This window comes from Onychostoma macrolepis, chromosome 11, assembly GCF_012432095.1.
Source record: "Onychostoma macrolepis isolate SWU-2019 chromosome 11, ASM1243209v1, whole genome shotgun sequence".
NCBI classification, from domain to species: domain Eukaryota; kingdom Metazoa; phylum Chordata; class Actinopteri; order Cypriniformes; family Cyprinidae; genus Onychostoma; species Onychostoma macrolepis.
The window spans coordinates 4,757,482-4,773,197 of record NC_081165.1 but is presented as its reverse complement, the minus strand read 5'-3'; the positions used below and the strand labels follow the sequence as shown (position 1 = coordinate 4,773,197).

At 35.9% G+C, this 15,716-nt stretch overlaps 1 protein-coding gene across 1 annotated transcript in view; it reads left to right on the top strand.

Moving 5' to 3' along the window:
- Nucleotides 1–15,716, top strand: part of rbms2a (RNA binding motif, single stranded interacting protein 2a) — a 48,420-nt gene that overhangs the window by 12,507 nt on the left and 20,197 nt on the right. The window contains exon 2 of the mRNA XM_058791085.1: nucleotides 7,055–7,221. Coding sequence (XP_058647068.1) covers nucleotides 7,055–7,221 — 167 coding nt within the window. The remainder of the gene's footprint in view (nucleotides 1–7,054; nucleotides 7,222–15,716) is intronic.

The following is a 15,716-nucleotide window of genomic DNA, read 5'->3' as shown; positions in this document are numbered from 1 at the left end:
AGCACTTCTAGAGTGTGGGCTGCATATTGCACTTCCATGAAAAAACGAGGCATTCATTTCAAAGACATTTATTCATGTATGCACTAATCTTACAGGGAACAGATTGTCCAGGTCACCATTATGCTTTCGAAGTACACTGTTATTGAAGTGTTGACACCAGTAATGCAGAAACTTCACCCATCATATTATCTTCTTGAGTGTTTTGGAAAATGCTTTTGTGTAATCTATGGCCCTGTGTACACCTGGTATTAATTAGGGATGCAACAATACCATTTTTTTGGGTTTCTTTTGAGGGGAGGCTCTGTGGGACAGTGTATGTGGGTTTATTCTATCGATCTAACATTGTGAAATAAGTCGAACGCTGTGGACTTTAAAAAAACAACAACAACAAAAAACATTGGTCACCTATAAGTTGTCAGCAAATCCTTTACAATGTCAGAACAGAATAAGATAGAAATCAGAAAATAGTTATAAAGTTATAGTACAAAATTATGTATACAATTATAAAATAAAACAAATTATCATGGCATTCATTATATACAACAGTCCTATGAACATCTAGCAATGCTATAAGTGATATGTCATGTGATCGTGGATATTGTCCTTATTACAGTGAAAAAAAACAGACTTCTGTTCCTTTTGTTAATTTGCTAATTATTTAACTGAAACATATTTCATGTAGGCTTATGTAGTTTATTCCTAACATATGTCATTTTTAGCGTCATCCACTTTGTGATCGGGTCGAACGAAAGCGTATCTTAATACCAGGTGTAAACAGGGTCTATGTCATTTAGTAATATTCCACACCTTACAACAGCTCTTCGTCCAATTTTCATCCAGTTCAATTACCAACTTTGTGTGCATGTCAATGCAGCTACACTGAAAGCTCAGAAATTGGAGTGCATTTCATAAATAATTACTAAGAAGTAGTAACACACTGAATTAAATGTGAAATGTCCAAGTAGAAAGACTGAAATAGTGTTTTCTTGTCAAACGCACTATAATAATTGTTTTATTTGCAAGTTCAGAAAAATATGTTTTACAGTGTACTGTCACACAAGTGGGAAGGTATGTCAGATTGCCATCAGAGAAGCTTTATTATTGTTGTCACATCCATTTGTTCAGTTTAAACAGTCACTCAGGTGCCATAGCAGCATTTTAGAGCACATGCAGTATAATCACATTCTGATCGTTGGTTAGAGGAGGTTTGTACCTCTTATGTTTCTTTTTGTAGCGTGGAAAGGAATGTTTGTATGTTTTTACATTTTGCCATATATGTGACCCTGTCATAAAGGTCATTTTTTTTATAAATTGAGATTTAAACATCATCCGAAAGCTGAATAAATAAGCTTTCCATTGATGTATGGTTTGTTAGGATAAGACGATATTTGGTCAAGATACAACTTTTTGGAAATCTGTAATCTGTGGGTGCAAAAAAAAAAAAATCAAAATTTTGAGAAAATCGCCTTTAAAGTTGTCCAAATGAAGTCCTTAGTGATGCATATTACTAATCAAAAATTAAGTTTTGATATATACAGTAGGAAATTTACAAAATATCTTCATGGAACATGATCTTAACTTAATATCATAAAAGAAAAATGTATTATTTTGACCCATACAATGTATTTTTAGCTATTGCTACAGATATACCCGTGCTACTTATGACTGCTTTTGTGCTCCAGAGTCACATATATACTTCCGAGCCATTTATATTTAATAGTAACAATATAATGACACATTTCTAAGAGTGTTGCATTTCTATTTACGAGGCCCTACAAAGGTCTTGAATTTAGCCTTACGAAACCTGCAGAAACCCTGTAATTGAATATGAACTGACTTATAGGACTATGGTTTTCTCTGATCTTTGGGCACAAACTGTTGGCAAGGCAAAGCTAAAAGCACTTTGAAGCTTTTCCCGGTGTCTAATTATTGTAGTATTTGTTCATTGATCTGTGTTTTTTGGCACCTGTGTGAGTCTTTGTGGATTTTGGATACGCGTTGTTGCGAGTTGGTTACTTTGATGGAAATAATGGATTCAAACAGCTCTACAATTGCTTAAGTATTCATCACTTTTGGAGATTTGGAGTTTTTTTTGTTCTTTGAATGAATCAACAGACAGAGATCAGGCCACTCCAAAAGGCTGTTCTTTTGAGAGTTTCTCTTGAAACTTTTAAAGCGCAAGCAAGATGGGCTCACAAAAGCAGAAAGGCTCATAATTAGCACGACTGAAGCGGGTCCCCGCAGGGCCCCCGAGCACTTGATTTGTGCCGGTGGATCTTAAACTAGAAGGCCGCGATCTGTAACCCGCTAGCGGCGGTGTGCGCAGTCAGATGTCTGCTGCCGACTGTAATTGGACGCTTTATCCTTCTCTGAACCCCATCAAGACCAAATAAGGACCGAGAGTTTCCCGGAGTGATAATACAGAGTGAGTGTTGTTATGCGTCACATGGTGAAGCTGTGAGAGATCTTCAATTTGCTTAATGTGGTGTTCTTAGTCTGCTGTTTTCATGCAATCTTCCTGTAAATGTCTCTTGCTTTCAGAGGAAAAGTACATTTGTTTCTCTTGTAGCGCAGAATGGATCATTGAGTTGTAATGATTCCCACGATACACTCTCTCAGACAAAGCAGGAAAAGAAAGATAAGTGAAACATGACTTCCATAATATGGCCTCTTATGTGTCTTATTTTGCGTCAAGCGTGTAGTAGAATCCTAATAATGCATATGAATTTTCTTTTATTTTCTTTCATTTACATTTATGAATTTTGCAGACACTTTTATCCAAAGCAACTTGCAGTATATTATATTCAAGGTACATGTTTAGTAGTGCTGTCAAACGATCAATCGCGATTAATCGCATCCAAAATAAACGTTTTTGTTTACATAGTATATATGTGTGTACTGTTTATATTTATTGTGTATATATAAATACACCCATGCATGTATATATTGAAGAAAAATTTTTATATATTCAATATATTTATATATAATATAAATTATATGAATATAAATATATACATGCAATTACATGTAAATATTTTCAAAGTATGTACTGTATGTGTGTGTATTTATATATACATAATAAATATACACACTATACACACATTATGTAAATAAAAACTTTTATTTTGGATGCGATTAATCACGATTAATCGTTTGACAGCACTAATGTTTACATTTTTTGTCATGCAATAAACCTAAAATTAATGTGTCTGTTAAAATTTAAATAAATAAATATATTCTGGATTTATGATTTAATTTTATATGATTTAAATTTATTATCAAAAACCGTGATAACCAAATGAAAGCATAAAACATGAACAATTGATTAATCTTTTCAAATGTAATGCAATTAAAATTGAACAATTCCTTTTATTGCTTTTATTTTTTTGGCAAACCAAGTGGTACACCACAGAAATTCATCCAAAATGTTTGTTCGTATTTGCAGAAATCGTAGGGCCTTGGATAGTGTTTCACTGGAAATTGAGTGTGGTTTTTAACTTTCGCAATATGCTGTTTCAGTTATCAGATCATGATCACAATCCATTGGGGACCTGGTTTCCACCTATTTAGTGTTGGAAAATTGGAATGCATCTTAATTTTTAGTTATTTTTTGAATACATTTATTGCATCAGTGTATTGACACCGAAGCACCATAGGCCTATTTTGTCGTCTGTGCAGTGGAGTGAAGACGTGTGGCTGTATCAGATGCCCTGTGAGTGAGAACCCTCACAGTTGAATAGACTGTACTTTTGAGAGGAGAGAACGACGGTATTCCCCTTCTTTTCATTTTTTCCTCATTCCCTTCCTTATGTGAAAGGAACACTTCATGTTTTTCTAAAATTCCACTGAGCATTTTTGGTTGTTGCCACATTCACGTTACCTGTTAATAGTCTTTTTACATGTTGTAAATTCTTGTTGATGTTGCATTTTGGAGCACTAACGTGCTTGTACTGGAGTGAGAGGAAACACAGACACTCAAGCTTCTCACTCCAAGCAAAATTGTGCAATTCCGTTTCCGCTCTTCTTCACTCACATACTCTGGTTTATAAACATTACCCACGCAGTCAGTCATGTCAGGCCACATCCTCTCCCTGTCTTGGCTCAGTGTTGTGAGGGCTGACGCTCTCTGTGACAGCTTTATTACCTGTGTCCGTGTCCCCTGATTTCCCTTTCTCAGTGTGATTAATGTCCGATACATGGCACCTTAAACCTTAGACCGAGATGAGCAGCACATTTTGCTGTCCTTCACATTTCAGTGCTGTTTTTTTTGGGGGTTTTTTGGCAAGCATCTGAAGGTTGCTTAATGTTGCTATTATTGAATGGAAGAGACAAAAGGTTAAGTCAACAAACTCATGGAGCAGAGGGGAGAGGGGATGTTGAAACATGCAGGATTTTGATTCTGTATGTGGGTGAATTGGCTCATCGGTCACATTAGCCAGAGCAGGTTAATGTAAGGACACAGCTGTTCTGTGTAAAGCCCGAGACACGCTGCACGATTTTAGCATTCCTATAAGATCGCAGCATGTCACGCTGTGCAACATAGATCTAATAAACTTGGCTAAGACGCATGTAGACTGTACGATGATGACACCTATTGACTCGTACGCTACATTCCTATAGAAGAATAAAACGTCATCAGCATGCGCTAGTGGTAAACAAAAAGAGCATGATAAATCATACTTTAGCAGTTGTATTTTTTTATGTGTGCTGGAAAAAAGTGGACGTGGCAAAAGAGGAAGGGATAAGAGCTTGACGCAAGCAGTTTTATGTTTTAGCGCCATGTCGCGTTGATTTCATGTCACATTTTTATTGGTTGGTCAGTAAACTTGGATCGTAACTACAAACACACTGTGCGATGATCACACTGTATTGTAGGCTATCTTTGGTCGCAAGACCATGACAACGGCCATCTTTGAACCTCTCTCACTGTACGACGAAGGATCACGATTAGGAAATTGCCAATCTTTTGTCTGGGACAGCTGAAAATCGTGCAGCGTGTTTAGGGCTTGATGTGGCGAACCACTGCCAAAGCTTTCAGTTTGAGTCCATTTTAATGGTGCATACATAGATGTATTTAATTTGGTATTCTTTAAAAATATTGCTGCTACCATTATCAGTACATTTTCTATTGCAAACTCCCTTTTTGGGCTTTTTTACTTTAGTATTTTTTTCACTGCTAATATTTTTTGTATTTAAAGAGGGCTTAAAAATGAAAAACCAAATGGTTCAGAAGCACTGCAGGTGCGTCATGTGACCTTATGTGAATCTGTGTTCAACACTATCCTGCAATTTTCGCTGGTTTCAAAACACTCAACAAGTTTCATATTATCTACCATTCATTTTCACTTAAAAGGGAACTATTATGCCCCTTTTAACAAGTCTCCACAGTGTGTATGTGAAGTTTTAGCTCAAAATACCCCACAGATAATTTTTTATAGCTTGTTAAAATTGGCACTTTTAGGGTATGAGCCAAAACGCGCCGTTTTTGTGTTTGTCCCTTTAAATGCAAATGTGCTGGTGTTCCTGGCCACCCTTTTCAGAAGAGGGCAGAGCTTCAAGCTCATGCTCTGGAAATACTGGTGTTGGCCTTTGCAAATAAACATTCCACTATTAGTACAAGCCTGTTATCTTTACAGAAAACATACTCTGTTTAAAAGCCAGTCATCTGATTATACTGTGCATAATAAATGCGCGTTTAAGAATTACACAGACGGGGTGCACGGCGCAATAAAAATAACTACAGTCTCATGGTGCCATCGCATGCTATCACAAACTTTATAAGTCCCACTTGTGATTTATAAGCTCAACAAATTCAAGCGGTCGACTTCACATTGCTTTCATACGCAATTTTTTTTCTTCCACATTCCTATTTACAATCATTCTGGTAGCACGTGAAGGCAGCATCAGTGAAAACAGGCAATGGTAGCTTTAGCAATATTAGCCTTACAGAGTGCTAAGAAGGCAATTTGGAAAACAAAATATGACTCCTACAGTATGTCCGTTGGTGCATCCCAAAACACAGGGGCGCTGACACTGTATATCTCAAGCAGGTACAGCAAAGAAACAGTAAAACGGTAATGGCTTGAAAATAATACATTTTTGTGATGATGCAACAATGACCAATTAGGCAATTGATAGTTCTGTCAACTGTACTGAAACGCGAGCTAAAGTCTTGTATCGCAGCGTTCAGCTCTAGATGTGCCGATGTGAAGTGTAGGTCAAAGAGAGACGACGCGGTACAGCTGAATCACTCACGTTGTTTTCAAACGACTGATTTGATCTGATTTTTGAATTTCCAGGCTTGGAAATTGCTGTTTTAAAATTCCATGACTTTTCCAGGTTTTTTATGACGATACGAATCCTGAATATGACGATCGGGTGCTAGTTGGGTGCAGTTATCTAAATCAGGTAAAAATATATGTGCGGGCGGTTGGCGGGTGGATAATTTATTTGAAGCTGCGGATTCGGGTGACGTTTTAGCTCGTCCGCACATCACTACTCATGTCTATGCTAATAGGGCAGAGATCATCATAAATGGTAAAGACTTCTATGATGACATGTACTGTATGTAGGGAGAATCTGGAATCGCGTCTTCTGAGAGACTGTTTATGATTTATATTAAAAAAAATTAACAAACAACTTTGTTCAAACACCTTATAAAAGTAATTTTTGCGAAATAGGTCCCCTTTAAATGTAGGCCTAATGCTTGACGGTTTGTGACATCCTCGGGAAAACTCTAACGCCAGGGCATTGCCATTGCGACTTACCTTTGATGACTTGACAGCTGAGCATGGTTATTTCACTCATGCTGGATGCATCAAAATTAAAATTAAAATATTAAACAGAACAATAAAATAACATTAATGGCCGTTAATGGCCATTTCAAATCTTGATTTTGTTTCTGTTTCTGGTTATGTTCCTGTCCAAATTTCGTTCGTTTCCAGTTTTTGTTTACGTTCCGGTTCAGAGCCCTGATTTGTAACGGTTTTCTTCAACAGTGACAACACTGATTTAACTATACTTATGTAATGTTTTTTTTTTTTCATTTCAACAGCAAGCCTATGTGTCCTCCAGCCACCAGATGGCGCTGCCCAGTCTCAATACCAACAGCAGCAGCGCGAGTAGTGCGGGAGGCGGGGAACAGCTGAGCAAAACCAACCTTTACATTCGTGGACTTCATCCGGGGACCACTGACCAAGATCTGGTCAAGCTCTGCCAACCGTAAGTCTCACTGCTCCGTGTAAGCTACGTAAGGCTAGCTAACTATGGTGTGCTTGCATGTGAATGATGATCGTCAGGGATAATGTTCTTGAAGAGTAGCGATGGGAGAAAGAGAGCTTTTCGAAACTCTGACTCAAATGAACCAATTTCTTCGATTGATTCACACTCAAGACACCAGACACTTGCAACAACTGCTTGTCAGAATGGTGTAAATGAATGCGAATGCTCAGCTCAAACATGCATAAAGATGGTCCACCCCTAATATTAACTCTCAGGAGATCACGCCAGTGAGATTGTACTAATTCAGACACTTTTCCCCTGAAAAGTGTCATGAGAGTGTTGTTCCAAACAGTTTTGAGCCAATGAAGCCTTGTGACTTTGGAAGTTTAATACAGCCTCCAAACCACTGGTTTGAAACAAAAGAATCACAAATGTTTTAAAGCATCATGAAGCAATGTTTCAAAAGTGCTAATTGCTTTGAAAGTTTCTTTACACTTAGATGTTTCAAAACACCAATTCAATTACAATATGCAAAGTGAAGGACTGATTAGAGTAAAGAACACTTGTTAACACCACTTTCTGTCAAGTCTGAATTAAATTAAATTGGATCTGAAATGATCTGAGTGAGGACGTTTTTAGTCATCTCTCAGCTTTTAAATAAAAAATGTAATATGCCTAGTAGTGTTGTCATGATGCTGGAATCTATCTTCGATACGATACATTAAACAATATCGATATAGGCATCAGAGGCATCCAGCTATCACTGTATCTAATAAAAGGAAGATGGAAATGCTTTGACTGACTAAAGCAATATATTGTTTATCTGTGCTCTTCAAGCCATCTTGGGTATTTTATAAGAAAATAAAATAAAATACTTAGGGTAGACGTACCTATTAAGCTCACCAAATCTACATTGAGACATTTTTAATGCACAAGATATTGGTTTTAGTACAAAAAGTTATGTTAAAATAAATATTAATCTCTCACACAAAAATATTTAATTTTATTTTAAATGAAAAAAGCATTTCAATTAAGATATACTGTACATCATTAAATTCAAAAAGTCTGGCTGTGCTCAATGGCTACTTTTTGTACCCTTCCCCTGTTCTCATTAAGCTCACATCATGTTTAATTAAAAAATACAATAAAGAATAATTGTAAAAAAAAAATGATTTTTTTGAAGGTACAAAGTCAATCACAAAAAAAAAAACGGAACACTAAAATCAAGCAACAAGGAATTCAAGTCGATCAGTTATATATTCATAATGAAGTGTCATTTAAGCACATTGCAACATCTAGACTAGTCCACGTTCAGCTAAGTAACACATTCAAAAATCAAATAAAACAAACCAATAAAACATTTCATTCATGGGGACGAACACAGAAACTAGCCTCATTATGAAACCTCTTGTTAAATGGATGTCAACTTATCTATAGTCTCTTAAGGCTGGAATACACTACATGATTTTTGCTCTGATTTTCCTCAGATTTACAGTCTGGAGAAGTTGAGGCTAGATACCAAAGATCAGAGTCAGTCTGCAGATTTGAGTCGACAGAATCCATAGAAAATCGATTAACTTAAAGTGACAACCATCAGTTAATATTTAAAGTCTGTTCATGAAGTATTTACAGCGTTGAATGTGGAAGAGCTTAAAGAGAGCACACTGAGCTTAATTGGAGCAGCAACCATTTTTAATAAATTTCATGTAATATTTATTAAAATGACAGGATTTTGCTAAATAAATATTCTAGGTCATGTATTAAGTTTCTGCATATTTTAATATGAACAACTATCATTAACAGTATCTATGAAATTCTACATTTTTCTTACTGATAAGCTGTGTGATAGTAGTGCACCCTTTAAGCTCACCTTAAAATAATATGAAATATTAAAAAATTACAGCTGTGTAAAACCACAGACCAGCAATAAACTGTTCATTTATAATATTATGGATGTAAGAGCACAAGCCAGTAATGCCTGTGAAGTAATATGTTAGCGTAGCACACAATCTTATACAGCTAGTCAGCTAACTGTGTTCTGTAGCATCTGCGCTGTGTTGCTAAAACTATCTTTTGGATCTAATGTAATTATTTCCCACATCCAAGTTCCAGGTTATAATATGCAAAAGTCTGAACATTAATCTCTTAATTTTACAATAAGTAGTGAAACTTACCCAAAATAAAGGCTTAAACATCTAAAAAAACGCACATTTAAGGGGCTCCTCTTTTGGTGAAAGTTTTCAGACAGCTTTCAAAATGGCCGCCAGACAGCGTGAACACATGGAGACTCGTATCTCAGCGTGTGATGATCTGATTGACTTCAAATTATAGGAGGTATATAGTAAAAAAAAACACATCAATTGGTTAAGACATCAAGTAGGAAAATAAATTATTTTTTTCTTTTTATAATCCGATCTCAAAAATGGAAGTGTGTTTAATGAATACATTTACCCTAGTTATTACTTATAATGCAGTGCTAATCAACATAGCACGTGTCACAGTATAGCATACTAGAAAATAATATATTTTTGGCTTCATTCTGTGATAAGAAGCCACATCAGATCATGGACAAAAGAGCTTTGAAACAGTTTCAGATATTTCAGTATTGATAGGTGTTGAAAAATCACTAATGTCTAGTGTAATGTTGTAGTTACTGTATATTTGAAATAAATGAAAAGATGGTCTTCTCACTGCTTTGAAGGAACATTTAGGACTTCTTTTATTAAGATACATATGTATGTGATATTTTGTTAAAGAACCCTTTAGTTGGACGCTTCATCCATAAACCTCACTGTACACAAACACAGAAGTCTGGCCTTTTAGCTTGCTTGCTAATGTGTTTATGGACTAAAAATCTCATGATCCTGTTCTTCCTTTGAGTATGTTTTGTTGTGCAAACTGCAGTGTGCTTTGAGGTTTGAGCTCAAGCCATTTGTGGTTCAAAAGAGGAAACATGAGGGTAGATTTGGGAGACATGAATTGAATAGGAGTGGCAGAAAGGAAATGGTTCATTTTTTCTTGTTCTGAGGTGGCCCTGTGAAGAAGCCAAGTGCTTTATTTTAAAATATTTCATCAAGCAGCTTTACACAGTCTTTCAGCAAATTTCATATGTACCTTTTTATTTATCTATTTCAATTTATTTTCATAGTGAGCTAACACAATACATCTATGTGAAGCTTTGCATGTTAAACCTGATTGTGTGCTTTGATTACAAGCCTACACTCCGTCACTATTAAGTTAACTGTGCCTGAGTATACCGTAATTTTACAGATTTGTAGAGGCTGAGAACTGGTTTTGCTTCTGCAAGTCAAGACGGATCTTGTTTAGACCCTATCATTAATGTTTAAACAGACACATTCTTCAGTTCAGTTCAGATGTGGGGCAGCGTTAGCACCGCGGCGGGAGAGAGCTGCTGACGCTTTGCTTCTGTCGGAGATGAACTGGAAAAGGGTGACGCTGCTCTTAAACATTTCTGAGAAAAAAAAAAAAAATGTACACGTCTAATGCTGATTTTCCACAAACATCAGCACAGCCATATTTAGGCTATGGAAAAATTCATGCGACAGTCGTCCATTTCTCGGAAAGCGAACGCAGTGCTGTACTTCGCAATCCTGCAGTTAAACAGCACATGAGCAGCTTTTTCTTTTAAATACGTTACTCGTCTGAATTTGACTGAATTTGTTTCTCCTCATCTTGAAAGCAGCTTATAATTATTGAAATTAAATGAATAATCTTGGTCAAGTCAAGTCACCTTTATTTATATAGTGCTTTTAACAGTACTGATTGTGTCAAAGCAGCTTTACAGTATCAAACAGGAAAATAGTGAGTAGTAATGTGAAAGGACAATAGTAAACACTCAATTTTCAGTTAAAGGCAGTTCATCATTGAATTCAGTGAATGTCATCGTCCAGTTTAAACAGTATCTGTGCAATCAAGTTCATATCTTGGTACATATGAATTTCTTTAGAACACGGGAAAACCAGCCAACAAGTGTCCAGTGTATACGTGAATTCCTTCAATAGATTTATGAAGTTAGTTGAGAGAATAAACAAGTTCATCCACATTATTTGTTAAACAATAATGCCAGTCAGTTTTGCTTTCTGTTTCGCTGGTCTCTGTTTTATATGCATTTGCACCTGGGACTAGATTAGGATGGGGGTTTACGGTAATTTCGGGATGACGTAAACTGTGTAAAGTTCTCCATTTCTGGTGTCACACGCTGTCTAGCCAACAGCCTTTTCCTGACGTATGAAGGATGTACCAGTCTAGAACAAACCGCGTTTATTATTTGTTTTGGTGTGTAGTCGGCTAAATGCATGCATCATGTACTTCTGTCACAGCTTAATATGCAGAGACAACTAAATAAGTCATTCATAAGTTAAACACTGCGGCTCTGTGCAGCTTTCAACATTGCTCTTTTTGTTGAGCAGTCCAACATATCAACTGGATTCATGGAAGGGTTTTTTTTTGTTTTTTTCAACAGTAATGTCTACTTAAGAGATGATTGGCCCATGATGATATTTGATTTGGTCTGCCATGTTGTAAAAGAGGAAGAAAATCAGGGGGAAAAAATGAAGCCTATATTCATGTCTAAATTAACTTTTTTTTTAATTGAAATTCATTGAGAAAAGTTTGAGCACATCTGGTTGACACAGACAGGAAGAACATGAAATATTTGAGTGGCTTTGTAAATATCAAAATAATAAAAAGCTATACCGCCTTAAACTCTCTGAAACCATTGGTGAAGTTGTAGCAAAATAAATGCCTAAAACATTAAATCTCTGTCAACAATTTACATCTAATATTTTATGAAAATGATCGTTTGACTAACATGTATTTACCATATTTTTGGTAAATGTAAATAAAATATTTGAGAATGGAGAAATGATACTGATCAGTTTCCAAAAATAAAAAAATTATTACTACTTATGACTGTTCTTCATCTTTAACTTAAGAAATGGAGTAAGCTGGACAGAACGAGCAGGTGAAGAGAGGGAAATCTGCTCTTCCCACGCTTTGCTGTGAAATGAGAGGAAATGTTGAAATGAGCAGATGTTTTGCGTTTTTGCACAGGTTTAAGATGAAGGGAGATCTGCTCTGTTATGTTGGGCTGTTGTGGTGAAGAGCCTGTGGTTAGACTGAGGATGGGCCAAGAGACCTTAAGACCGTATAAGACGCATGCTGCTTCATTTTAACTGCGGTAACTGTGTGCAGCGATAGTCTCTTTGCAATTGCAATTGGAATAAAAAAAATGTTTCATTTTTTAGTGAGCTCAAATAATTCAAGTTTACATTGCTGATAAATCCTGGTTCAGTTTTTTCAAATGATTTGGATTGTGTACTGTACTCCGTTTTTACTCATTTACTCAATTCATAAGGTATATTTCAATGATTTCACAGCTTTATAATTAAAAGTGTCAGACTTTGACTGAGAAGCAAATCTGTAATTACATCGGTCATTTTTCTTTGGCCGTCGGGACTGGACTGAAGTGAGGAGAAGATGACGGGGTGAGAGGTGAGGAAGTGTTAGTGGAAATTCTCTGAAGGGGAAACAAATACCAGAGAGTGTGACGGAAAGGACAGCATCAGCGCTAACTGGGTCATGGTTGAATGGTAGCGGCTCAGACGTCTCTCTACACGCGCGCACACACACACACACACAAATGAAAAATCAGATAGGTGTTTGACTGCTTACCTTTGAACTGTTCAACAGGATGTATGTCACAGCATAATAAGGCACTTCCTCTTTTTTTGTTGTCCTGTCTTGTGTTTGGTTTTTCCTCTTTTCCCCTTTGTCCTCTGTTATCTCACTCTCACACTGATAATGTGAGACACAGACGTCTAGTGTGATAATGACGTTACTGTCATGGGCTTAAAGGGTTAGTTCACACAAAAATGAAAATTCTGTCATTAATTACTCATTCTCAAAGGTATTACGGGTTTGGAACGACATGAGGGTGAGTAATTAATGACAGAAATTTCATTTTGGGGTGAACTGACCCTTTAAAGTCATTACTGTGTTTTATTTGAACACTTTAAAGAAGATAGCTATTTCTGTTAAAGAACTGAATCAAAAATGATGTCATCATCTTCTCACCCTAATGTAGTTTCAAACCCAGTATACGGTTACATTTCTCTGTAGAGCACAAAATGAAAAATGTCAAAGAATGTATTGTTTCTTCATCATGCACTTAAATCCATGAGAGATCAAAAGAAATTGAGCACAATCATTTGGATTTAAACAATTTCTTAAACATCAAATTAACCGTAATTTAAACTTGAAATCTTAAATGCAATGCGAATGTGTTTTTTTATTTATTTTTTTTAATGAACATTGACTTTATTGAGATTACTGAAAAATAAAGAATAGTCTCTCACATTATGCCAATGTGTTGTCAGTTTTGCATGGTTTAACTTTTATTTAAATGGTTTTAAAATATTTAATTACATTTTAAATTGTTTCAACTGTTTTTGCTGCCTCCAAAAAATAAATTCAAAATAAGTTTTTGTGCAAAAATGTAACAAAATAAATGTATAGCATACATAATATTCACGTTTAGTTTGCACATTGTTTGAAAGATTTTGGCAAGATGTTTAATATGTAATCAATCAAAGAAATAATCAACAAATGAATGATCAAAATGTTAATTGCAGCCCTTCAGCAGAATATCATAGACTCAGGGATTGGCTCTTCTGAATAGCTTAAAATCCAAAGCTGATTTGTAAATGAACCGTATTGGCCTTTTGATGCAGTGTTAGTAACTCCTGACAGACGAGGTTGTTGTTGTAGCAGCCAAACGGTGTGTTAATAACGCTTGTTCTGTTCCAACAGTTGCACTCAATGTAGAAAGTTATGCTTCATTTAGTCATTCCAAAGCAGCTTTGCCAACAGCACTCCACTGTGCCAACTGGCCAAACGTCAGACTTCCCACATGTCAGCGTGATCGGAAAAGAGTCCGAGACAGACAGGAATGTCTGTGCGTACTGCCAGAGGCGGTGAAGAGTTATCTCTGATGTCTAAACGAGGATTAGAGTGACTTTATGACGAACATTTTAAAGGTTATTACTATGAAGCAACAGACATTATGCATGGTATTTATATATATGTAAATTCATTTAATTTCATTTATTAATAAAATGTAATTTGAAATCTAAATTTTGTAAAAATGAATAATCAGTTTATATTTAACTAGATATAAGCTTTTAGATCAAAATTCTTTTAGGATTTGAGAAACAAATGAAACGGTGGTAGTGTAAATTATGTAAAATATTCAATTTGGCATGTAATACCAAAATCCGGTAAAATAACACGCACAATCAGCGTGATGGCACAGTGAATCCAGTGTGCTCTAAGACCCAGAGAGAGAGAGAGAGAGGAGCTGGAGGAGGAGACAGAAGTGGAGTCTGGTTACATCCGTCATCTTCTCTCACTGAAGCTCACGAGAGTGCACTGCATCTAATACATTATTTATGTCATGATACTATATGATCATTTATGTGTGCTTGTATAATGTACACACACACATAGTTTTGCATTTAATTACAGCAAATGTTTATTATTAAATTAGAATAATAGTTTTTGTTTTAATTCACAATTAGACATTAGTCATTTTAATTAATAAGATGATAAGCTGTTTTGCAAAATATGCATTTAAAACCTTTTTTGTTACATAAACTAAAAACTGGAGAAGGATAGTTGACATGGAATACTTTTGAGATCTTGAGATATATATATATATATATATTAAATTATAAAGCGCACACATTCTCTGTACTATATAAAATATTACAACACACAGTCACACACACAGTATTTTTCACAGGATGTACCCTATGGGTGTTGTTTAATAGGGGTAGCTTGACGTCAATGTCATGCTCTAGCACATTAGTGCAAGTTGGAACGTCAGAGAGCAGGGCCAATGTTGACAAATCAAGTACGCGCAGAAGGATTTAAATGAGACAAATGAGAATCCAAATCAGCCAAAATTTAGCCAATCTACCTTAAACCTAGATGGTAGGGAAGCTGGCTTAACTTTCAAAACACCCTTGTCAATCAGATCACTTCTGACAATTTCCTTCACACTATCTTTCAGTCGCTTCTCACTGCTTGGAACAGTAATATCATACTGAGGGGCCGACTGCAAGAGTTGATCCTTTGTAGCAGCTCTTCTGAAGGCTCCTTTAGGAAATCCTCTAAAGAAGCCATTACTAAAACTCAACTCCAACTAAACTAGAGTGCTAACAGCAAAGGCACAAAACATGGTAAATGTGGGAAAAGAAAAAAAAACTACAAAATGAATTTTCATTCTCGTATCAGCATAATACCCAAGACACTCTTATAAACTTTAACTTAAAATCTTGATGGCTATTTGAAATGCATATCTACACTGAAAGAGATGTCTTGTTCACTGTCTTGTTCGTAGTGTAGTGTACTTAACTATTTTTAGTAACGGGGCAGACAAACGGAGAGACAGACAGACAGACAGGTGTGGTGGA